Source organism: Schistocerca nitens, chromosome 4, assembly GCF_023898315.1.
Source record: "Schistocerca nitens isolate TAMUIC-IGC-003100 chromosome 4, iqSchNite1.1, whole genome shotgun sequence".
NCBI classification, from domain to species: domain Eukaryota; kingdom Metazoa; phylum Arthropoda; class Insecta; order Orthoptera; family Acrididae; genus Schistocerca; species Schistocerca nitens.
In genome coordinates this window covers 686867398-686894881 of record NC_064617.1, presented here as the reverse complement: position 1 = coordinate 686894881, position 27484 = coordinate 686867398, and the positions used below count along the sequence as shown (strand labels likewise).

Genomic DNA, 27484 nt, shown 5'->3' with positions numbered 1-27484 from the left:
AGTCTCCGAATTTTAGCTTAATTTATTAAAAAATATTTTACATTTTGATGGGCTCCGTGTGACGTGTGTGATTCGAGCAATGTGTAATGCCAAGTATTTTATTTTTCTCCATTTACCTCCATTACTGTACTATTATATATCCAAATTTGTCTTTGGTAAAATATTTCCACAACAGACGGCTTTGGGAGAGGCTGTTCTACTGGCAATCAAAACATACATTGATGGTGTGTACAACACTTTGCTTTAAAGTGGATGCAAAACCGAATGTGGTGTAGACGTAAAGTTTTGTAAAAAAAAAAAAATACAATATTTTACGTGTGTTTGGTTCAGTATACAGTAAATTTTGTTAAATTTTAACAAGCGCAATCGATTAATCTCATTTCAAAACATACGAATTTCTATAGCCCTATATCTCGAAATCGAAAATTCTGTAGATTTTCAGTTTTGCAAAAACGGTTCTCAATTATAGCACGCATAGAGGAATTTAAGCACCCATTATCCCGCTCTCCATACGCAAGTGAAACGGGAAGAAACCACAAGACAAGGTATGATAGGAAGTATGTTTTGCTACGCATTTGACAGTAACTGGCGGAGTATGGATATAGATCTAGTGGTCATATGACACCAGTAAAATTCCAGGGATTAAATATAACTGGATCAATGACCCCCACACTTCGTAAATTACTAAACGTTACAGCTATGGAAATGGAAGAGGATGTAGATGAAGATGAAATGGGAGATAGGATACTGCGTGAAGAGTTTGACAGAGCACTGAAAGACCTGAGTCGAAATAAGGCCCCGGGAGTAGACAACATTCCATTAGAACTACTGATGGCCTTGGGAGAGCCAGTCATGACAAAACTCTACCATCTGGTGAGCAAGATGTATGAGACAGGCGAAATACCCACAGACTTCAAGAAGAATATAATAATTCCAATCCCAAAGAAAGCAGGTGTTGACAGATGTGAAAATTACCGAACTATCAGTTTAATAAGTCACAGCTACAAAATACTAACTGGAGTTAGTTACAGACGAATGGAAAAACTGGTAGAAGCGGACCTCGGGGAAGATCAGTTTGGATTCCGTAGAAATGTTGGAACACGTGAGGCAATACTAACCTTACGACTTATCTTAGAAGAAAGATTAAGAAAAGGCAAACCTACGTTTCTAGCATTTGTAGACTTAGAGAAAGCTTTTGACAACGTTAACTGGAATACTCCCTTTCAAATTCTAAAGGTGGCAGGGGTAAAATACAGGGAGCGAAAGGCTATTTACAATTTGTACAGAAACCAGATGGCAGTTATAAGAGTCGAGGGGCATGAAAGGGAAGCAGTGGTTGGGAAAGGAGTGAGACAGGGTTGTAGCCTCTCCCCGATGTTATTTAACCTGTATATTGAGCAAGCAGTAAAGGAAACAAAAGAAAAATTCGGAGTAGGTATTAAAATTCATGGAGAAGAAGTAAAAACTTTGAGGTTCGCCGATGACATTGTAATTCTGTCAGAGACAGCAAAGGACTTGGAAGAGCAGTTGAACGGAATGGACAGTGTCTTGAAAGGAGGATATAAGATGAACATCAACAAAAGCAAAACGAGGATAATGGAATGTAGTCAAATTAAATCGGGTGATGCTGAGGGGATTAGATTAGGAAATGAGACAATGTAGTAAAGGAGTTTTGCTATTTAGGGAGTAAAATAACTGATGATGGTCGAAGTAGAGAGGATATAAAATGTAGACTGGCAATGGCAAGGAAATCGTTTCTGAAGAAGAGAAATTTGTTAACATCGAGTATAGATTTAAGTGTCAGGAAGTCGTTTCTGAAAGTATTTGTATGGAGTGTAGCCATGTATGGAAGTGAAACATGGACGATAACCAGTTTGGACAAGAAGAGAATAGAAGCTTTCGAAATGTGGTGCTACAGAAGGATGCTGAAGATAAGGTGGGCAGATCACATAACTAATGAGGAGGTATTGAATAGGATTGGGGAGAAGAGAGGTTTGTGGCACAACTTGACTAGAAGAAGGGATCAGTTGGTAGGACATGTTTTCAGGCATCAAGGGATTACAAATTTAGCATTGGAGGGCAGCGTGGAGGGTAAAAATCGTAGAGGGAGACCAAGAGATCAATACACTAAGCAGATTCAGAAGGATGTAGGTTGCAGTAGGTACTGGGAGATCTGCATCAAACTAGTCTCAGGACTGAAGACCACAACAACAACAACAACAACAACAACAACAACAACAGCTATGTTCTCTCTTCTAAATGATTACGGTCTATCTTTGTTTCCGTGTAACCATTACTCGCGCGATATCGCTGAGCCCTTCGTAGCCACTTTTTAACCGGTTGTCTGTCTACGTGTTTCTTTGGTTCTTCAGTCGAAGACAGTTAGCTGTTTCTCTGAAGTTTCGCCAGTTTGAGAAGTTGACACTTCTAAAGGCCCATTCGCATGCCACAGCAGAGCTCATGCCTAATCTCAACAAATATGCACGGTTTGTCTTCTGCAGCGAAAACGTCTACAGTGAGGTGGCAAAAGTCGAGAAATACCCCCTAATATCGTGCCGGACCTCCTTTTGGCCGGCACAGTCCAGTCTCGACGCAGCATTGACTCACCAAGTCATTTGTAGTCCCCTGCAGCAATGCTGCCCTATATCTGTCCATAACTGCGAAGTGTTGCCGGCGCAGGATTTTGTGCACGAACTGACCTCTCGATGTGATTTATGTAGGCGACCTGGATGGCAAAAATCATTTGCTCGAAATGTCCACAACGTTCTCCAAACCAATCGCGAACAATTATTGTGGCTCGGTGGCCTGACGCAAGGTCACCCATATAAATTCCATCGTTGTTTGGAGAAATGAAGTCAAAGAATGGCTGCAAATTCGAACCCTACCACCAACTCATACCACCTGAAATCGTTACCCATTTGACCAGGCCACGATTTTCTTTATTGCTTGCTGTTAAAAACACGCACTTCGGAGTTTTCATCATATACTGTACGTATAAAGCAGTCTTGAATATACGTCATATTGAAAACGACGTCTAGCCTTGGCCAAGTTCATCACCGCCTTATCTCTTGGCCAAGACAGTATGGGTCAGAGCATACCTTACGTGAAGTCCAGGAGAGATAATCTGGCAGAATCGAGCCTTTTAGCTGGCTCGGATAGCTCATTTGTTACAAGTGTTGTACACGAATAGCAGAGATCAGAGTTAGAATCATGTTTTGACAAATACCTTTTTGTCGATAACCCTTCTTAAAATGCCCCTGTTAACGTAAACCAGCATGCCGTATTCTACTTGTCACTATATCGTTTAAGGTTTTCCCTGTTCCACTAAAGGCTGTCGAGCGAGAACAGTGGTTTCGTATATGCCTATGAGAGAACACGCACATAAAATACTAATACCAAAATACGAGAATTTAGCAACGAGTTTGCAGTGGCAGTCTTCAGCGAGACATTTCCTCATGGTCACACTACCACTTGCAAACTGGGGCCACTAAAGGAGAATCCCCCGTAGGTACAGAACTATGCCTATTCTCAGGCTGACACTTGTCGGGGCCGAGGACGAGTTTCGTGTCTTCCCACCTTTCGTAGTACATTTTTTTCTCCACTATTAGTGTAGCCGGTAAGAGCGTTCGTTTATTACAAGTTATGTAGTGACTAATACATTTTCAGCTAAATACACAAGAAATTTTAATGTTTCTATAGCACTCGAAAACATACTAGAAAATAATTTATTACGTTATTACGAATTGCCAAGTTCTCCATTCCTTGTCTTATACAGGGTGTCTGAGGAGGCATTGTCAGTATTCAGGCAGCTGTCAGGAACAATCATTCTAAGCAAAAAAAGTCTATGGGCTGTAAAAAGCTGTGGGCACTTGTTTATCTTCTCTAATTTGAAACGCACCCCATTTACTGAAGAAGTGTTCATAGCTCTTAACGTATACAGTGTAAATTTTAGATGGCATTTTTACTAGACTTTTTTGCTTCGAATGATCATTTCTGGCTGCTGACCATTCCCCCCCCCCCCCCCCCCCCCTGGGACACCTTGTGCAGGGTTATTTATGATCGATCTTAGCCACAAGACGGCGGGTCACAAAGCGGGAAGCAGTAATCTGTGTGACCAGCGAGTAGTTTTGTTTTCACGACACGCGTGAGATCACTAGACAAAGATTTCTTCCATCAAAATAACGTCTCAGAATTTGTAAGCTGTTTCTTACTATATTTTAGATGTTTCCATATTTTCTTCTATATCTGAGATTTTTTACAGTTTCCGTGTGTCGAAAGGTCTGTTATACAAGTACATGTTCCATGTCTCCAAATCCAACCTCACATGGATCCCACACATTCAGAGGTATTTAAGTAACTATTGTACCAAAACACGCAGTGGGTGCGTATTGAGGTTATTAAGTTAAGGAAAAGTGTTCAGGTGGTGTAAGATTCTGTGCCTATCCTCAGGCTGGCACAATGTTTCGTACAAAATGCGCAGTGTACTTGTATCCTACCAATAAATCTTAGGCGCCATTTCATTTATCCGTTAGTGGACATGATAGACATTTCCAATCCACAAACCGTTGTATTCCCAGGTATTCATAGGACGAGACTGATTCCATGCGTGCTTAGATAATCTTTTACTCAAAATCTAAGTTTACTACCTTTATATTGGGAAATTTCTTTAGATTTCAAGATTTGTTGCGAGCTCTGAAACAGGTGATTTTCTTTAGAGATCATACAGGATAATTACTTTTTGCTTAACTGTTCCTCACATACAACTGTGCCATCTGCGAATGTATGATATTTAATCAGTTTTATTTACCGCATTTTCTAAACTAGTGCTGTCTGGAGGACAGTCCGCACATAATAAATGTGCCACCCGCTGCCTCTTGACATACCCTCAATACATTGAAAACTTATCTATATGAGAGTATTTCCTTCCTTAAGTGTTGTTGCTGCACTGATAAACTATTCTGTCATCAAGCAAAATTGGCAAAAGCGAGTATGACTCTCAGTCTGAGTATTCCATGCAATCTTAATTATGCATACAGATAGTTCTTTCATCCCAGAAATTGAGATTCTCTACGATTTTTACCTGTTATCGATTTCGATACTAGCAAGATATCAGTCCCGGGAATTCCAAGATCTTGAGCATTTTTTGTGTGAATGTGTGATATAATAACAGATTAACAATTTCTCTCATTTTTTCCTTCACTTGTACTGTCAAACCTTTCTTCCTGAGAAATTTCATGATTATAGGTCAACGGGAAGTACCCTACAGGTCTTGATCAGCGAGTTTGCGAGTATCAAAACATGTGGCATAAATTGTGGTATCTTTTGACTGCATGGACTTAGAAACCTAAATATTTTGTATTGCTAAAGAACTGTAGATCGTAGTACGTGACAAATTCGAACTTGATACGTCCACCCATACCTGAAAGAAAGGGGTCTGGACAGGCAACCAGACAAAGTGATCCTATACGGGGTTTTGTTTTTGCTGACTGGAGCACGGAAACTTACAAATGATTGCATATGGTTACTTCAAGCCATGTGTGAACTGAATATGAGTAAGCATCGTTTCATGTCTGTCTAGGAGAAGGCTACAAGGCTGAGTACGCCATTATGTTTGAGCTCTGAACATGTCCTTGAATTCTATTATAGATAGATGAGAGCGACTTTCGTCAGTCTTGTTCTACACACATGAAAGAAAGTTTCGCATCACCCTGTTTCCCAGAACTCCTGAACATAGACGTTGACTTTGGATGTTGTATCACAGAAACAGTACCTTTGACTGTTCAGAGATGTCACTAAACCCGCCCAAACAACCATGCATAAGCAGCATCTATTAGATGGACGGGGTCCGACAGCCGATCAGTTCCAGTCATTCCACCAGGAAGGAGATAGACGGCTCGTGTTGTCTGTAGTTCAACCATGCCTAGACGGTCAATAGCGAGGTTCGATCGCGCCCGCATTGTTACTTTGTGCCAGGAAGGGCCCTCAACAAGGGCAGTGTCCAGGCGTCTCTGATTGATTCAAAGCGATATTGTTCGGACATGGAGGAGACACAGACACGAACTGTCTATGACATGCCTCGCTCAGGCCGCCCAAGGGCTACCACTGCAGTGGATGACCGCTACCTATGGATTATGGCTCGGAGGAACACTGACAGCAACGCCACATTGTTGAATAATGCTTTTCGTGCAGCCACAGTACGTCGTGTTACGATTCAAACTGTGCGCAATAGCCTGCATGATGAGCAACTTCGCTCCCGACTTCTATGGCGGGGTCCATCTTTGCAACCACGACACCATGCTGCGCTGTACAGATGGGCCCAACAACAAGCCGAATGGACCGCTCAGGATTGACATCACGTTTTCTTCACTAATGAGTGTGGCATTGCCTTCAACCAGACAATCGTCGGAGACGTGTTTGGAGGCAATCCGGTCAGGCTGAACGCCTTATACACACTGTCCAGAAAGTGCAGCAAGGCAGAGGTTTCTTGCTGATTTGGGGTGGCATTATGTGGGGCCGACATACGCCGCTGGTGGTCATGGAAGGCGCCGTAACGGCTGTACGATACGTGAATGCCATCCTCCGACTGATAGTGCAACCATATCGGCAGCATATTGGCGAGGCATTCGTTTTCATTGGCGACAATTCGCGCACACATCTTGGACATCTTGTGAATGACTTCAAAAATGTCTCTGAGCACTATGGGACTTAACATCTGAGGTCACCAGTCCCCTAGAATTTAGAACGACTTAAACCTAACTAACCTAAGGACATCACACACATCCATGCCCGAGGCAGGATTCGAACCTGCGACCGTAGCGGTCGCGCGGTTCCAGACTGAAGCGCCTAGAACCGCTCGGCCACAACGGCCGGCGTGATTGACTTCCTTCAGGATAACGACATCGCTCAACTAGAGTGGCCAGCATGTTCTCCACACATGAACCCTATCGAATATGCCTGGGATAGATTCAAAAGGGTTGTTTATGGACGACGTGACCCACCAAGCACACTGAGGGATCTAAGCCGAATCGCCGTTGAGGAGTGGGACAATTTGGACCAACAGTGCCTTGATGAACTTGTGGATAGTAAGCCACGACGAATACAGGTATACATCAATGCAAGAGGACGTGCTACTGGCTATTAGAGGTACTGGTGTGTACGGCAATCTGGACCATCACCTCTGAAGGTCTCGGTGTATGGTGGTAAAACATGAAATGTGTGGTTTTCTTGAGCAGTAAAAAGAGCGGAAATGATGTTTATGTTGATGTCGATCTCCATTCCAATTTTCTGTACAAGTTCCGGAACTCCTGGGACCGAGGTGATGCAAAACTTTTTTTGATGTGTGTATTACATTTTACTCGTATACTCGTATCTGTGTGTTTAGAGATGCGCTCTACCAAAACAAAGGTTCGGTAACTTTAGTGCACAACATAAATGACTTAGTCAATGGCAGGATTACTGGTAGTATTGGCGGCATTGGTAGGGAAAGAAACATAATTGAATGTGCAAGACAGCAAGCGCGAATCGACGTGTGGTTCTTTTTTTTGTCTGCTTGGTTGCTTTGCACAAAAGTAGAACCACACACAATTTAGTGTTAGCCAATTGTGTATTTTATATCATTACAGAGTATAAAACGCATTTTATAAATAAGAAAAATTAGTTGATCGCCTAACTACTTCTCTTTTATGTAACCAAAGCAATTACTTTCGATGCAAGTACAGTTTACGTGCACCAACATAAAAATACGTATTATTGTTATTTTTTACTCAATATAAAGTTCTTTCTCATTATCAAAGGCAAGAATTTCTTGTTATTATTAATAAATGCGGAAGCTGTTTATGAATAACAGAAAAAAAAATTTTATACGTTCGATGAAGTATTGAAGCGATATCTTATTTTTTGCGTCTCTTATCTTTCTGATGCGAAAATTGTGTTTTGCAGCACTATATGATAAATCTGTATTTTTCCTCCATTGTTACTACAGTATCCCTCTGTTGCACATTAAAAATCAACAGTTTTCGAATAAAACCTGAATTAAACAGTGACGGTTTCAATTTTCCTAAAAGTACTGTTTACCCTTAAGTAACAGACAGGAAGATAACTAAGTAAAACAAAAATGATCCTTAGGTTACCGGCCTCCTTATATTTATCCTCACTCAGTTTCTAGACGGTTCACTGCTTCCAGCTTTTAGGGGAATCTAGTAAGACATTGATCGCACACGTAGAGAAAGCAACTGTTATCGCCCGCATAAAGAAAGCGATCATTACGAGGCAACGCCTGACAGGTATGCAACACACCTAAATCCATGTAATACAGGTGCGATCTTAACTGACCAAAGCTGCTAGGAAAACTACATTAGTTTACGCTTACTTATAACAATCTACAGTAGCGTAAGACAGTTTTAGAACTCTGTTTATAAATTCCTTATCTACAAGACTGTACTAATAACCACCAAGAAGTGGAAACGTAACAATGAGAATGTACACTGATGACCACCAGCTGCTTATAGCGCGTTGCTCCACATTCAGAATGCAATACAGTAGGTATTCTGCACAGCACGGATTCTGAAAGACCTCGTAGATTTCCGACGGTATGTCGCACCAGGTAACTACGCTAGTCACGCAGTTCCCGTAAATTACATGTCGGTGGTGTGTGTACGCGGAGTTGGTGATTATTAGCGTACCAGATGTGTTCCGTCTCGCTCAACTCAGGCGAATATGGTGGCCAAAACAAAAAACACGAGTTCACTGTCTTTTTCCTCAGTCCACTGTAATACAATTATGACCTTGTGACACGGTCAGTTACCTGCTGAAACGCTGTCGAGTAAAGGTCGGGACACACACGTCCGTGCCGTGTCAGGGCCGAGCGTCGGACGAGTGACGGCCGTGCTCCGGTCCGTTCCTGCAGGGGCCACACATAACCGGGGCACGTCCGTGCCTTTGTTGTTCCTTGTAGTGACTCGGACGCGGTGAGCTGTGTTTCTGTTTGTGAAAGCTGTAAAACATGTTCACTAATTTTCGTAATAGTGAATTAGGACTTATAGCACTTGCTTTAGACGAAAAGGAAAAAGAACGAAGGCAAACAGGAAGAAGAAACTGTGGATCCACAGTGCCAGGGAGAGTTTCGAACATTATTTTATCATCTCATAGATGATGAGACTAAGTTTTATGAATATTTTAGGATGACGCAGTACACCTTCTGTGAATTTTTAAAGAAACTAGAACCAAGACTGAGAAAATACGACACTTTCTGGAGAGTATCAGTTTCACCCAAAGAACGACAGGCTGTTTTTTTTTTATGGTAGGTTAAAGAAAAGTACACAGAACACAAATAAATATGAAGTTTTAAGGACAGCATTTTTATTTTCTTACTTTAGTAACTGAAAGATAAATACAACTACCCTAAGAAAAACAAAAGAGGACTATTCAGTGAATTAGTTTCTGAAGCTGATGGGGATGCAGGGGAACTTGGAGGATGATCGCTTTCGTTATTTATATACGAATTGTGTGAATCCCTTTGCAGATCCAAAAGCTGCTGTGTAGGTTCTGTTGACTCGTTTTCCTCATGTGAAGGATACGGTGTTGAAACAGATTTTGCTGAGGAATTGGAGGATGATGGAGTGAATTGATGGACTGATACGTCATTCATGAGTTGCTTCAGTTCAAAGTCGTGTACAATTGAAAAAATCCTCTTTTAGCTTGATGAAAAACTCTGTCTTTGTACTCGATATTCCTGTAGTTTTCACTTCCCTGATCGTAAAGAACAGGAAACTTATGAACTTCTTCTATTAGTCGTTCCACATCCATGTTTTGTACACAGAACAGTGTGGCGCAGTTGCACAGCTCACAAGACAATTCTACCGTCAGGCCGTGTCCGTCACGTGAAAAATTAAACACGGCGAATCCCGCCCGGCCCGGCCCCGGCCCATTTAAGTTCCCCGTGCACGGCCCGGTCAAATGGGGCCCGCTACATTTGTTCTAATGATGTATTTCGTTGTGCGGATGACGGCCAATACTCGGACGTGTCTCGGCACGGACACGGTCCGGGCATGTGTGTCCCGACCTTAAGACATCAAGCAGAATAATGATGACATAAGCCATAGCTGTCATTGTGCTTTCGATTACTATCAGGAGTCCCATGGAGGCACTAGTGAATGTATTCCATAGCACACCACTGCTCCTACTGGCCTGAGCCCATGGCGTGGAGCGTGTTTCGAACAGCTAATCACCTGTGAGAAACAAACGGGATTCATCCGACCAGACGACACGTCCCCCTTAATACGCTATACTGTCTCTGTGATTTTCTGTCTACTACTGTGAGAGTTGACGATGTAGTTGGATCAGAATGAGAACACGCACGGGCGCCTGCTGCACAGCCTCACGTTGAACAATGCGCACCGAAACGCTTGCGTCTACGCCAGCATTGCACTCTTGTCAGATCCGTCACAGATCGGTGTCTATCATACTTTACAGCAGGCAAGGGCAACCTTTGGTAACCTACGGGCCTCAGACGTGACGCGACGCGTCAGTAATGCTCCTGGCGAATGAATTGAGGACTTTAACGTCCTTGACTTAAAGGTTTATGGAGAAACGCCGCAATATGAATGGCTCGCCTTTGCTGACACGACACGCTAGTAAATTATGCCTCAAAAGAGGCTTTTCGAGAGTACTTTCATTTTATTTTCACCCCATCTTCAGATGTTTATATCTTTTTACGAGTCGTGAACTTCCGTTGCAAAATTCTGCAACGACTTTGTTGTTTTATAAATGTTCACGACACGTAAATAAATGTTTACATCTGACAGTAGGTTGCCAGGCATCTTGAAATGTCATCATGGAAAAATAAACTCATACACTGAGGTGACGAAAGTCACTGACTACCTCCTAATATCGTGTCTGACCTCATTTTGCCCAGCGTAATGCAGGAGGTCGACGTAGCATGGACTCAACAAGTAGACGGAAGTCCCCTCCAGAAATATTGAGTCATGCTGCCTGTATAACCATCTATAATTGCGGAGTGTTGGCGGTGCAAAAAAAAAAATGGTTCAAATGGCTCTGAGCACTATGGGACTTAACATCTATGGTAATCAGTCCCCTATTTCTTAGAACTACTTAAACCTAACTAACCTAAGGACATCACACAACACCCAGCCATCACGAGGCAGAGAAAATCCCTGACCCCGCCGGGAATCGAACCCGGGAACCCGGGCTTGGCGGTGCAGGATTTTGTGCTGGATCTGACCTCTCGATAATGTCCCATAAAAGTTCGACGGGATTCACATCGGACTAGTTGGCTGGGAAAATCATTCGTTCGAATTATCCATAATGTTCTTCAAAACAATGGCGAACAATTGTGGCCCGGTGACATGCTGCATTGTCATCCACAAAAATTCTGTCATTGTTAGGGAATATGAAGTCCATGAATGTCTGCAAATGGTCTCCAAGTTCAAATGGCTCTGAGCACTATGGGACTTAACTGCTGAGGTCATCAGTCCCCTATAACTTAGAATTACTTAAACCTAACTAACCTAAGGACATCACACACATCCACGCCCGAGGCAGGATTAGAACCTGCGACCGTAGCGATTGCGCGGTTCCAGACTTTAGCACCTAGAACCGCTCGGCCACTCCGGCCGGCGGTCTCCAAGTAATAGAACATAACCAATTCCAGTCAACGATCGGTTCAACTGAACCAGAGGAGCAAGTCCATTCCATGTAAACGCAGTCCGTGCCATTATGGAGCCACCGCTTGCTTGCACAGTGCCTTGTTGACAACTTGAGTCCATGACTTCGTGTGCCTTGTGCCACAATCGAACCCTACCATCAACTCTCACCAGTTGAAATCTACATCTACATCCATACTCCGCAAGCCACCTGACGGTGCGTGGCGGAGGGTACCCTGAGTACCTCTATCGGTTCTCCCTTCTATTCCAGTCTCGTATTGTTCGTGGAAAGAAGGATTGTCGGTATGACTCTGTGTGGGCTCTAATCTCTCTGATTTTATCCTCATGGTCTCTTCGCGAGATATACGTAGGAGGGAGCAATATACTGCTTGACTCCTCGGTGAAGGTATGTTCTCGAAACTTCAACAAAAGCCCGTACCGAGCTACTGAGCGTCTCTCCTGCGGAGTCTTCCACTGGAGTTTATCTATCATCTCCGTAACGCTTTCGCGATTATTAAATGATCCTGTAACGAAGCGCGCTGCTCTCCGTTGGATCTTCTCTATCTCTTCTATCAACCCTATCTGGTACGGATCCCACACTGCTGAGCAGTATTCAAGCAGTTGGCGAACAAGCGTACTGCAACCTACTTCCTTTGTTTTCGGATTGCACTTCCTTAGGATTCTTCCAATGAGTCTCAGTCTGGCATATGCTTTACCGACGATCAACTTTACATGATCATTCCATTTTAAATCACTCCTAATGCGTACTCCCAGATAATTTATGGAATTAACTGCTTCCAGTTGCTGACCTGCTATTTTGTAGCTAAATGATAAGTGATCTATCTTTCTATGTATTCGCAGCACATTACACTTGTCTACATTGAGATTCAATTGCCATTCCCAGCACCATGCGTCAATTCGCTGCAGATCCTCCTGCATTTCAGTACAATTTTCCTTTGTTACAACCTCTCGATACACCACAGCATCATCTGCAAAAAGCCTCAGTGAACTTCCGATGTCATCCACCAAGTCATTTATGTATATTGTGAACAGCAACCGTCCTATGACACTCCCCTGCGGCACACCTGAAATCACTCTTACTTCGGAAGACTTCTCTCCATTGAGAATGACATGCTGCGTTCTGTTATCTAGGAACTCCTCAATCCAATCACACAATTGGTCTGACAGTCCAGATGCTCTTACTTCGTTCATTAAACGACTGTGGGGAACTGTATCGAACGCCTTGCGGAAGTCAAGAAACACGGCATCTACCTGTGAACCGGTGTCTATGGCCATCTGAGTCTCGTGGACGAATAGCGCGAGCTGGGTTTCACACGACCGTCTTTTTCGAAACCCATGCTGATTCCTACAGAGTAGATTTCTAGTCTCCAGGAAAGTCATTATACTCGAACATCATACGTGTTCCAAAATTCTACAACTGATCTCTGACCAGACGACGATTCTCCAGTCGTCTAGGATCCAGCCGATATGGTCGTAGTCCGGGAGAGGTACGAGGTGCTGTAAGCAAAGGCACTCGCATGGGTCGTCTGGTGACACAGCCAAGTAACGCCCCATTTCGCCGCAGTACCCTAACGGGTGTGTCGTCGTGCGTCCCACATTGATTTCTGCGGTTATTTCACGCAGTGTTGCTTGTCTGTTAGCACTGACAACTATACGCAAACGCTGCTGCTCTCGGTTGTTAAATGGAGGTCGTCGGCCACCGCGTTGTCCGTGGTGATAGGTAATACCTCAAATGTGATATTCTCGACACGCTCTTGGCACTGTGGATCTCGGAATATTGAATTCCCTAATTATTTCCAAAATGGAATATCCCATGCATCTAGCTCCAACTTTTAATCCGCGTCCCAAGTCTTAATTCCCGTCGTGCGGCCACACTCACGCCGAAGAACTTTTCACATGAATCACCTGATTACAAGTGACAGCTGCGCCAATGCCCTGGCTTTTATACTTGTGTAAAGTGATACTACCGTCCCATGTATATGTGCATATCGCTATTCTATTACTTCTGTCACCTCAGGATAAAGGCAACTGGTTGCAGCTAATTCATTGTAAATTACCTTCGATTTCAACAGTTGCAATGCTTTAATACGTCCACGAATGTTAAGGGGCTCCGGAAAGGTTCAAAATCATGAAAAGTTCAATTTTTACTTTTTTGCGTTTTCTGAATCTGCAGACTATTACCTTTTAATAGATATATAATTTATTCAATTCCGAAGACTACAACTATTTTTAAATTTTTTTTTAAATGTGTTCTACATGGGCGTGACCCACTGTGGCGCTGTTAAACTGCTGTCAAATGGTGTTATTATTAACGTCCGTGTTCATCAGGTACATTTTAGTGATGTGAGATAAAGTATGTGTTGTGGCTAACCTGTGATGGTTCAATATATATCGCTGGTGTGATTGTCGATTGTTTCATGTTTATTTACTCTGTCGTTATCTCGAAAATATTCGTAATTAATTCTGTTTCTTGAGTCTCTGTTTTGTTGAAGTATAATAATGAGTAAAGTAAAGTTATTAGAAATCCTCTGAAGGCTTTTAAGAAAAGGAGAAATGTTGGAAAGCCAAAGGTATTTAGAAATATGGGAATGAAGATAGGTTCTAACATGGTACGAGCGATGCTTGCTTTAGACAAGGAACGCCTTCGGGCTGCAGACAGGGCTGTAAAGAGTCTAGAAATACAAGCAAGAGTAAACAGGAGGACGAACAAGAGGAAGCTGGAGGAGGAGTTTGCAGAGGATGAAGATAATCCATCCTATGGACCTGGAATGCACTAAAAAGTTAATCCAATCTTTGTCGCTCGATTCCCAAAACTTTTATTTTCTCATACTAATTACATGTTTTCTAAGGATCTTCCAAACATATTTGTTTCAAACTCTCAGTAAATGTTACACAGTACCTTCTGCATAATTTAACACAGCCTTTTTCCAAAAAACTGTATATTTTTGAATATATAAATAAAAAATTGCAAAAAATGTTGTGAATTTTCATTACAATTGAAAAAAAATCATCTTTCATAACTGAACTAAAATTTTGTAAAATCCCTGTGTTAAGTTGTAGCCCATATTCCAATAAATAATCTGTAAAAAGTTCAACTTCCTACCTCAAATACTTTGTGAGGAAAGATGTAATTTATAAGCGTTATTTTAACATTGCAAGTATAGGGCGTTCCGGAGCCCCTTAATACGAGAAACAATAGAAAAAAATAGGGCACTGATGTAGGCAACCCCATCAGACAAACAATTTAGAGAAAGCAGAATGAGAGTTTCACTCCGCGACGGAGTGTGCGCTGATGTGAAACTTCCCTGATATGAAACTTCCTGGCAGATTAAAACTGTGTGCCGGACCGAGACTCGAACTCGGGACATTTGCCTTTCGCGGGCAAGTGCTCTGCCATCTAAGCTACCCAAGCACGACTCACGACCCATCCTCACAGCTTCATTCCTGCCATATCTCGTCTCCTACTTACTAAACATCATAAAAGCTCTTCAGAAGAGAAACGTTGCAAATTTCTTCCGCGGGCCGGACTGAAACGGTTGGGTAATCATCCGATGTCCAGGTTCTGTAACGAGAAGTCAATTTCCAACACGTTGCTGCCAACTCGTGGTTTCGCCATCGTGCAGGCACTTTCCATAGACGCTCTTGATTGTAGCACGAGAACAGACGAACGACTTCGCCTCTTTGAGATGCTAGTTCCCAGGCGCCGAGAAACGACACTTGACCCTTTGTTAAATTCGCTTACGTCAGTTTATTTTCCAATATGCGGACTGTATCATTGCTATAATGGTTCCCCATTCGCCTCTGCTCCGATCGTATTTTCTTACGCGGCAAGTGCCTGCTAAGTCACCAGGCGACACTAAATTTCGCAATGGATAGTGGTCGTAATGGTTTGACACACAAGTGTGTGTGCAACAAGCAAGCTGCTGAATGTGCTGCTACGGGGATATACGGCATTTTTCATATGAATCACTACGGTAATTTTTCTCTATTTTTCTTTTTGAATTTTTTTGGAATTCTCAGTTTCGCCTGATGTTTGCAGGCAGCTCATTTAATAGCATTGGTACAGAAAACATATCACTGCAAACCCGTGACGAGGACGAAGAAAGCTATGATGAAATTATTTTTAAGTCTTTCACCGAAATTTATATATTACAATACAACAGTGCCAGGAAAGAACAGCTCCTTCTCTCTTGGTTTCGACTCATTTTAATCCCCGAGTTCTGAAAGAGGTATAGCACAGTTGAGAGACCAGCAGTCTGACCTCAGAAAGCGCAGAAACTGTCCTAATAAGCAGAGGGGTCGCCGCGCTTGCCAAAAGAAAGCTCTGGAAATGGTTTCTTGGGTTTCATGAGTCGACGGCAAACCGACCGGTGAGGGGATAGGAGGGAAGACGGATATTTGGTGCAAGTCTATGACCCACAGCCTACATCCCACAGAGTATAATTGAGGGCACCCTACCCAAAAAGATATTGTTTAAAATTTGTGGCTGACGTTTTAAGGTTTACAGTTAATTTTTTTGTGTTTGAGGAACTGATGTGAGCTCTACATTTTTATTTGATGCGTCATACTTTATATCCGTATTCTGTATATTTTTCTGAATCTTTGTTCAAAAGTGAGCACGGTACTTTCTTAAAATGTTTCGGAGAAAACTTCAGTTACAAAAACTCCTACTACAGGAATACCTTTTGTGGAAGCATTGTACCAGACGAGCTTGCATCCGTCCTTAATTTACGGTAATCACGTTAAGAATGGTAGCAGAAGAAAGGTAAAGACTTTCTGTAAGAAAAACAAATGATTAACAGACCTGCATCACATGATACACGCAAAACGAAGTGTGGAAAAATAAGGAAACCGGAAATTGAGGTGAATTTGAGTCAATTTTTGTAACTGAAGTGGAATTCTGTATTTGAAACTATGAGCACAAGTGAGGAAACGCATAAATTGTCAGGCCTAGGAAAAAGTGTAAATATCACTTTATTTACGTAAAACTCTTACTACGTTATCTGTTTTAAATCTCTTCATAATAAGATAAAAACAGAACTGTACATAAGTCTAGTAAAACCCATTGCCTTTCGTGTAAAAGGCGAAATGGGTCTCTAAAATTAAATACTATTATTTCATCAACAGAAATCTCTCTATTTTATATAAGATCGTTCTTACTGCATATCGTCGAACTGGTGGTCTAAATGTAAACAGAGTGCCTGGAAACCGAGAAGTGGTAGGATTTTTCTTTGCCCTAGGACTGGGTGTTTTGTGTTATCATCATCATCATCATCATCATCATCATCATCCGTGACAGTGGCTCGATTGGACTGTGTATAAAATTGGAGTGTGTAAACGCCCCACAAACCAACCACCACGACCACCACCACCACCACAACCACAACCACAACCACAACCACAACCGAATCCCGCAAATTTTCAGTGTGTTCTGAATCTAGTCTTCACCTCTCAATGATGAGAGGAGTCGTCAGGAACATTGTTGGGATTCCAAGTTAAACCGTAGGTTTCCTTTCCTCTACTGGGATATGTTAGGGACACACAAGTTGCCAAAGTGGCACTCAGTTCAAAGGCTTCCACCCCCGCGTAATTATTATTATTATTATTATTATTATTATTATTATTATTATTTCTTCCCTTTCTCAGACCTTAGGTCCGGTTCGAAATGAAAGTGACGCGGACCTTGATCAAGCGTGACTTCCTTTTAACTGTACGGTATATGTTACATTGCGTTTAGGAACTTTCGGGTAATTGAACATGTATCAATAATTACAGATTTCTGGACTTGTATATATATGTTTGGATGTAGCTGTATTGCATTGATGTACTGGTGGATATTGTGTGGTATGACTCCTGTAGTTGATAGTATAATTGGTATAATGTCAACTTTATCCTGATGCCACATGTCCTTGACTTCCTCAGCCAGTTGGATGTATTTTTCAATTTTTTCTCCGGTTTTCTTTTGTATATTTGTTGTATTGGGTATGGATATTTCGATTAGTTGTGTTAATTTCTTCTTTTTCTTGGTGAGTATGATGTCAGATTTGTTATGTGGTGTTGTTTTATCTGTTATAATGGTTCTGTTCCAGTATAATTTGTATTCATCATTCTCCTGTACATTTTGTGGTGAATACTTATACGTAGGAACGTGTTGTTTTATAAGTTTATGTTGTAAGGCAAGCTGTTAATGAATTATTTTTGCGACATTGTCATGTCTTCTGGGGTATTCTGTATTTGCTAGTATTGTACATGCGCTTGTGATGTGATCTACTGTTTCTATTTGTTGTTTGCAAAGTCTGCATTTATCTGTTGTGGTATTGGGATCTTAAATAATATGCTTGCTGTAATACCTGGTGTTTATTGTTTGATCCTGTATTGCAATCATGAATCCTTCCGTCTCACTGTATATATTGTCTTTTCTTAGCCATGTGTTGGATGCGTCTTGATCGATGTGTGGCTGTGTTAGATGATACGGGTGCTTGCCATGTAGTGCCTTCCCCTTCCAATTTACTTTCTTCGTATCTGTTGATGTTATGTGATCTAAAGGGTTGTAGAAGTGGTTATGAAATTGCAGTGGTGTAGCAGATGTATTTATATGAGTGATTGCTTTGTGTATTTTGCTGATTTCTGCTCGTTCTATAAAGAATTTTCTTAAATTGTCTACCTGTCCATAATGTAGGTTTTTTATGTCGATAAATCCCCTTCATCCTTCCTTTCTGCTTAATGTGAATCTTTCTGTTGCTGAATGTATGTGATGTATTCTATATTTGTGGCATTGTGATCGTGTAAGTGTATTGAGTGCTTCTAGGTCTGTGTCACTCCATTTCACTACTCCAAATGAGTAGGTCAATATTGGTATAGCCTAAGTATTTATAGCTTTTGTCTTGTTTCTTGCTGTCAATTCTGTTTTCAGTATTTTTGTTAGTCTTTGTCTATATTTTTCTTTTAGTTCTTCTTTAATATTTGTATTATCTATTCCTATTTTTTGTCTGTATCCTAGATATTTATAGGCATCTGTTTTTTCCATCGCTTCTATGCAGTCACTGTGGTTATCAAATATGTAATCTTCTTGTTTAGTGTGTTTTCCCTTGACTATGCTATTTTTCTTACATTTGTCTGTTCCAGAAGCCATATTTATATCATTGCTGAATACTTCTGTTATCTTTAGTAATTGGTTGAGTTGTTGATTTGTTGCTGCCAGTAGTTTTAGATCATCCATGTATAGCAAATGTGTGATTTTGTGTGGGTATGTTCCAGTGATATTGTATCCATAATTTGTATTATTTAGCATGTTGGATAGTGGGTTCAGAGCAAGGCAGAACCAGAAAGGACCTAGTGAATCTCCTTGGTATATTCCACGCTTAATCTGTATTGGCTGTGATGTGATATTATTTGAATTTGTTTGGATATTAAGTGTGGTTTTCCAATTTTTCATTACTATGTTTAGGAACTGTATCAATTTAGGATCTACTTTGCATATTTCCAATATTTGTAGTAACCATGAGTGGGGTACAGTATCAAAAGCTTTTTGGTAATCAATGTATGCGTAGTGTAGCGACCTTTGTTTAGTTTTAGCTTGATATGTCACCTCTGCATCTATTATCAGTTGCTCTTTACATCATCGTGCTCTTTTGCAACAGCCTTTTTGTTCTTCGTTTATAATTTTGTTATGTGTTGTATGTGTCATTAATTTCTGTGTAATGACTGAAGTTAATATTTTGTATATTGTTGGTAGGCATGTTATGGGGCGAAATTTTGCTGGGTTTGCTGTGTCTGCTTGATCTTTAGGTTTCAGATACGTTATTCCATGTGTAAGTGTATCAGGGAATGTGTATGGGTCTGCAATGTAACTGTTAAATAATTTAGTTAGATGTGAATGTGTTGACGTGAACTTCTTTAGCCAGAAATTTGCTATTTTATCTTTTACAGGGGCTTTCCAATTGTGAGTAGAATTAATTGCTTGGGTGACTTCATGTTGCGAAATTATCATTTCAGGCATTTGTGGTATCATCTTGTATGTGTCTGTTTCTGCTTGTATCCACCGTGCATGCCTGTTATGTTGTACCGGGTTTGACCATATGTTGCTCCAGAAGTGTTCCATGTCTGTTATGTTTGGTGGATTGTCTATTTTAATGTGTGTATTATCTATAGTCTGGTAAAATTTCTTTTGGTTTGCGTTGAATGTTTGGTTTTGTTTCCTTCTATTTTCACTTTTTTGTATCTCCTAAGTCGTTTGGCCAATGATTGTAATTTCTGCTTATTTTCATCTAATTGCTCTATCGCTTCTTGTTGTGAGATTTTACCTAACGTTTTTCGTTTTTTTTCTGACATTTCATTTCTTATAAATTGTGTTAGCTGTCCGATGTCCTCAGCTTTTCTATTCTGATCTGTAGCCTGTGTTGCCATGCTGGTTTTGTGGGTTTCTTCTGTGTGTTGGTTGGTTCTGATCTCTGCCTAGTGTGTATATTTAGTGTAGTGAGAGCTCCTATATAAACTAGTAGTTGTAACTCTTCCATAGTTGTATATTCATTTATTTTGTTGTGTATGATTGTGTTGATAGTTTTTATTGTTGTTTCGACTTGTGGGTTACTTGGCAGTCTATGCAAGAATGGTCTGATGTCTGTATTTGTGTCTTTGTATTCTATATATGTCAGCTGAAATTTTTCTTCTATATCTAACATGTGTGTCACTTCGTGTTCTATTTGTACTTGTTCTGGTGGCTGTCTTAAGATTTCGTTTTCCTCTGATTGTTTAATTGGTGTGTGTTGTTCTTTGTTTGTTTGCTCTGGGATGTTTGAGTCCATTACTGTATTTTCTTCTTCTTCTGATTGCACATTATTTTGTTCCAGTATTTGTTGAACTTGTTGTTTGATGTTTTCTAATTCTGACTGGGGTATCCTGTTATTTTTGATTATTACACGGATCTGATCAGCTAGTCGTTGTTCTGTTAAAAATTTTAATTCTGGGTATCTGGTAATAAATGTTGTGTATACTTGTGATCTGTATCCAGTTGTGTTGGTTCCTAGGTTTGTTGCTTGGTAATAACAGAACATGAGGTGTCGATTAACTTCATCTGACCATCTCATCCTCTGTCTTTGTTTTCCTTCTAGGGTGGTTGCAGGAAGCATATCCTGCAAAACACCTCTATTTGGATTTAAATCATTTTCCAGTTGGCTAGCAGTGTCGTTACCATTGTGGGCGGGCATAGGGTTCAAGCGTCGTCCCCGACCATGACGGCGCTTGTCCGAGGCTTCTTTAGTTCTGTCCTGAACGAACTAATCACACTAAAAGGGGGGTTAGCTCTATCAGTGGTTTGTTCTTTTCGTCGCCTTTTACGGCTGGCAGAAGATACCGGAGGCGTATTCTTTTCCCGGGCCTCCACGGGGTTTATTATTATTATTATTATTATTATTATTATCAGTGGCAACAGTAACAGCAGCAGAAATACTGCCAGTATTAACTTTATTAGTTCACAGTAAGTATTATTTACTCAATTGTCACTATACACACGCAGATCAAACGGTTCAAATGGCTCTGAGCACTATGGGACTTAACATCTGAGGTCATCAGTCCTCTAGAACTTAGAACTACTTAAACCTAACTAACTTAAGGCCATCATACACATCCATGCCCGAGGCAGGATTCGAACCTGCGACTGTAGCGGACGCGCGATTCCAGACTGAAGCGCCTAGAACCGTTGGCTCACACCGGCCGGCCACACGCGGATCAGTTTAATACAATTTGTTATATTAAAATTGTTATTTTTTACGTAACTATGATGTAAAAAAGTTACTACTGTATAAGTCTGAAATACTAGTCCTATGTCAGAGAGGGCCTGATGACCCTAATCACATCACGTAAAATAAAATATATAGTTTAATAGTAATATGTGTAGCTTCTCTTGTGATTCAGAAACTCTTACTGTGTGCCATAAGATTAATAATACAACAACAACAATAATAATATAGATGAGTCGGGAGACATCGAGATGACAATAGTATGGCAAAAGAATAGCGTTTTTAGATTTACTTTTGGAAAAGCGTCACAATAAACGAGATTGTTTGTCTTTATTTTTATACATACCCATTGAGAAGGCGAACCAAGGACTGCGACTGTTTGAACTTTCTGCCAAAGTGCGCCTGAAAAAAAGAAAATATTAAACCTGTAGGGTCTTCAATATCTTTCATTTAGTATATCCAAGTATACCAGGACCAGTAACTATGAGTTACAGAAATGTTGGAAGGAGATTTATTCATATTGCAGAATATCTATTTGGTGTGAAGAACGACATATTGCTCTAAATGTATAAAAATGTAAGTTAATGCAGTTGAGTAGGAAAAACAAAGCCGTAATTTTCGACTACAACATTGATAGTTGCTGCTTGACAGAGGCGTCGACTAGATATCTAGGTGTAACGTTGTAAAGCGATCTGAATGGAATGATCACTTAAGGGCGATAGTAAGAAAGACTAATCGTCGGCTTCAGGTTATTGGGGGGAATCTTAGAAAAGCGTACCTCATCTACACTCCTGGAAATTGAAATAAGAACACCGTGAATTCATTGTCCCAGGAAGGGGAAACTTTATTGACACATTCCTGGGGTCAGATACATCACATGATCTCACTGACAGAACCACAGGCACATAGACACAGGCAACAGAGCATGCACAATGTCGGCACTAGTACAGTGTATATCCACCTTTCGCAGCAATGCAGGCTGCTATTCTCCCATGGAGACGATCGTAGAGATGCTGGATGTAGTCCTGTGGAACGGCTTGCCATGCCATTTCCACCTGGCGCCTCAGTTGGACCAGCGTTCGTGCTGGACGTGCAGACCGCGTGAGACGACGCTTCATCCAGTCCCAAACATGCTCAATGGGGGACAGATCCGGAGATCTTGCTGGCCAGGGTAGTTGACTTACACCTTCTAGAGCACGTTGGGTGGCACGGGATACATGCGGACGTGCATTGTCCTGTTGGAACAGCAAGTTCCCTTGCCGGTCTAGGAATGGTAGAACGATGGGTTCGATGACGGTTTGGATGTGCCGTGCACTATTCAGTGTCCCCTCGACGATCACCAGTGGTGTACGGCAAGTGTAGGAGATCGCTCCCCACACCATGATGCCGGGTGTTGGCCCTGTGTGCCTCGGTCGTATGCAATCCTGATTGTGGCGCTCACCTGCACGGCGCCAAACACGCATACGACCATCATTGGCACCAAGGCAGAAGCGACTCTCATCGCTGAAGACGACACGTCTCCATTCGTCCCTCCATTCACGCCTGTCGCGACACCACTGGAGGCGGGCTGCACGATGTTGGGGCGTGAGCGGAAGACGGCCTAACGGTGTGCGGGACCGTAGCCCAGCTTCATGGAGACGGTTGCGAATGGTCCTCGCCGATACCCCAGGAGCAACAGTGTCCCTAATTTGCTGGGAAGTGGCGGTGCGGTCCCCTACGGCACTGCGTAGGATCCTACGGTCTTGGCGTGCATCCGTGCGTCGCTGCGGTCCGGTCCCAGGTCGACGGGCACGTGCACCTTCCGCCGACCACTGGCGACAACATCGATGTACTGTGGAGACCTCACGCCCCACGTGTTGAGCAATTCGGCGGTACGTCCACCCGGCCTCCCGCATGCCCACTATACGCCCTCGCTCAAAGTCCGTCAACTGCACATACGGTTCACGTCCACGCTGTCGCGGCATGCTACCAGTGTTAAAGACTGCGATGGAGCTCCGTATGCCACGGCAAACTGGCTGACACTGACGGCGGCGATGCACAAATGCTGCGCAGCTAGCGCCATTCGACGGCCAACACCGCGGGTCCTGGTGTGTCCGCTGTGCCGTGCGTGTGATCATTGCTTGTACAGCCCTCTCGCAGTGTCCGGAGTAAGTATGGTGGGTCTGACGCACCGGTGTCAATGTGTTCTTTTTTCCATTTCCAGAAGTGTACAAAGGAGACCGCCCGCATAATACTTGTACTCGGATTAAGGGAAGACATGGAACCAGTTCAGAGGCAATCTGCTAGATTTGCTACCGGTGGATTAGATCAACACGTGAAAGTTACTGAGTCGCTTCGTGATCTCCGACGAGAGACCATGGATGGTAGACGACGTTCTTTTCGCAGTACTCTACAACAGGATTCTTCGATATCAGCGGTATTATGTGTGGAAGTACTACCTAATAGACATATGAAAATTTGTGCCGGATGTTACTAACCCGGATTTACCACTTATTGCGAGCGGTGGCCTTTATCACTTTGGCTATCCGTGTTCGCTCCCTGGGTCACGCCATAGTTCACTGTATTCATCATCGAGTATAACATTTTTAATGTGAATCCACGCCAGTGAGAATGAAACCAGGAGGAATCGAGACCCATGTTATTGTCGTATGCACGTCTAGTCTTGTAACACCCATCACGTGTCCGAAAGAACAGACCTCAGGTTCTCGATTCCTATCAGTCCCTTTCTCGCTCGCGCGCAAATCTAGTTAATACTGTTGGTGTATAGTAAGTGATGAATGTTGTGGACTGTGGCGTAATGACGTAGACAATGTGACGTATGGAGGTTTTGGTCGGTACGGGGAGCGTTCACAGATACCCGAACAGGTTAAGGCGACCGCTTACATAAATGGTAAATCCGGGTTCGAGTCCCGGGTCCTGCACAAATTTTCATGTTACTAGCCGGTAGCAGAGCTATATCCAGTATAGCCGATGTCAAAGAATTCTCTATCACTGAATAAATTTTGAATTATTTCATACAACTGTGGATTGTCACCAAGGTCTGTTCCTTCAGACAGGCAAGTAAGTGCTACTGAGAAAATTTAGAGAAGAGTCATTTGCAGCTGGCTGCAGGACGATTCTACTGCCGAAAACGTAAATTTCGATTTCGCGTTAAGGGCCACGAGGATAAGAGAAATTAGGGGTCGTACGGAGGCCTATAGACAGTCGTCTTTCCCTCGCTCCATTTGCGAGTGGAGTAGGATGGAAATAACTAGTAGTATTACATGGTACCCTCCGTCCTACACCGCATGACAACTTGGAGATTGTCTATGAGGGTGTACTGGAAAGTAATGACTCCAAATTTTTGATGCAAAATTCTTAATCCTTTTCGAATAAAATATTATTAATACGCTAAGTCGTTATTCTTCATTTCGTTCATCATATCAGATATTTCAGGAAATTCTGCAACTGTGTCATTCATGATTTAAATAATGAAAACTGCGCCAGTTATGTTGTGATACTTAGCACAACGCGTTTCGATAATTTATTCTTGTTTTCAAGTGAATTTGTGCATTTTGTTTACATGAATATGTTTGGTGATGTTTACATGTGTGATTTTCTGCCTCTTTTGCATCTTTTTGCGGTTAGACTGCAAGATAGGCAGAAAATCACATTGTAAACTTCACCAAATATACACTGTAAACAAATGCGCAAACATTTGAAAATGAGAATAAATTTCCGAAACGCGCTATGGCATGCATCAGAACACAAGCAACTAGTGCAGTTTTCATCATCTACATTATTCTTCTTCTTCAAGTCTACATATTTATTTCTCTACATAGTCACTCTGGTAACTTACAGATTTGTCCCAATAAGACCAGTTTGTTGACAGTCACTGTAGAATGTTTGGCTCTGTTGACTGATCCACAACCTCATCTATACTTTAACCTCTTCATGACTAGCAAAAAGCGAAGTCCTCGAAGGTGTTTTATAACTTTTGGAAACAGATAAAAATCGGATGGGGCCAAGTCGGGACTGTATGGAGGATGGAGGATGGCATTGAACCCAAGGCGTCGAATTGTTGCAGATGTCGCAGCGCTCGTATGTGGTCTGGAATTATCTCGCTGAAGGAGAGTGCATGCTACATGTGTGAAGGAACTCTTCAGTTTCGAAACTCTACTACAACACGCTGTTTCTCACGCACCGGCACAGTTATATTACACACCGCCATGTTAAACGCTACAAATATATAGACATGAAGTATGAAGATGTATAATGTTAATGAGGTTTGACTTATTTAAAGAGTTTTGAGAGTCTTCACATAAAAAAATTGGAAGCATTACTTTTCAGGACGCCCACGTATACAGACACAGATCAATTATTATTGATTTCACCATCTTTAAGCTTATTGCAACAAGTTACAGATGCTATGCGAACAGACGATATATTGTATTCTTGGTTCTCGAGTAGATAGGCAAATAACTGACGTATATTACTGACACACAATATATGTAACATAATAAATCAGTTTAGGAAAAGAAGACTGTTTCTTATTCACAACAAAAATAAAACATCCAAACGGTTTATGTTGTGCTTAACATAGTTATACCATTACTTTTTCAAAAACTTGGATTCCATTTTCAAATGAATTTATAGGTTTTACGTTTCTTGAATAGTGAGAAAAAAATTAGTTAAAGGTTTTTGGTAAATGATTCTTCGCATCGGAAATTCAGAAAGTAACATCCTCGATAGTGAGTGTTCATCGGAGGTGAGGGTATCTGGAGTGCCCCAGGGAAGTGTGGTAGGTCCGCTGTTGTTTTCTATCTACATAAATGGTCTTTTGGATAGGTGGATAGCAATGTGGGGCTGTTTGCTAATGATGCTGTGGTGTACGGGAAGGTGTCGTCGTTGAGTGACTGTAGGAGGATACAAGATGACTTGGACAAGATTTGTGTTGGTGTAAAGAATGGCAGCTAACTCTAAATATAGATAAATGTAAATTAATGCAGACGAATAGGAAAAAGAATCCCGTAATGTTTGAATACTCCATTAGTAGTGTAGCGCTTGACAGTCACGTCGATTAAATACACTCCTGGAAATGGAAAAAAGAACACATTGACACCGGTGTGTCAGAACCACCATACTTGCTCCGGACACTGCGAGAGGGCTGTACAAGCAATGATCACACGCACGGCACAGCGGACACACCAGGAACCGCGGTGTTGGCCGTCGAATGGCGCTAGCTGCGCAGCATTTGTGCACCGCCGCCGTCAGTGTCAGCCAGTTTGCCGTGGCATACGGAGCTCCATCGCAGTCTTTAACACTGGTAGCATGCCGCGACAGCGTGGACGTGAACCGTATGTGCAGTTGACGGACTTTGAGCGAGGGCGTATAGTGGGCATGCGGGAGGCCGGGTGGACGTACCGCCGAATTGCTCAACACGTGGGGCGTGAGGTCTCCACAGTACATCGATGTTGTCGCCAGTGGTCGGCGGAAGGTGCACGTGCCCGTCGACCTGGGACCGGACCGCAGCGACGCACGGATGCACGCCAAGACCGTAGGATCCTATGCAGTGCCGTAGGGGACCGCATGGCCACTTCCCAGCAAATTAGGGACACTGTTGCTCCTGGGGTATCGGCGAGGACCATTCGCAACCGTCTCCATGAAGCTGGGCTACGGTCCCGCACACCGTTAGGCCGTCTTCCGCTCACGCCCCAACATCGTGCAGCCCGCCTCCAGTGGTGTCGCGACAGGCGTGAATGGAGGGACGAATGGAGACGTGTCGTCTTCAGCGATGAGAGTCGCTTCTGCCTTGGTGCCAATGATGGTCGTATGCGTGTTTGGCGCCGTGCAGGTGAGCGCCACAATCAGGACTGCATACGACCGAGGCACACAGGGCCAACACCCGGCATCATGGTGTGGGGAGCGATCTCCTACACTTGCCGTACACCACTGGTGATCGTCGAGGGGACACTGAATAGTGCACGGTACATCCAAACCGTCATCGAACCCATCGTTCTACCATTCCTAGACCGGCAAGGGAACTTGCTGTTCCAACAGGACAATGCACGTCCGCATGAATCCCGT

General features: G+C 42.4%; 1 protein-coding gene across 1 annotated transcript in view; it reads right to left on the bottom strand.

The window, feature by feature from the left end:
• The window catches only part of LOC126252989 (uncharacterized), a 999773-nt gene that overhangs the window by 410880 nt on the left and 561409 nt on the right, over positions 1-27484 (bottom strand). The window contains exon 5 of the mRNA XM_049954016.1: positions 21765-21820. Within this exon, the coding sequence (XP_049809973.1) occupies positions 21765-21768 (4 nt within the window). The 5' untranslated portion in view covers positions 21769-21820. The remainder of the gene's footprint in view (positions 1-21764; positions 21821-27484) is intronic.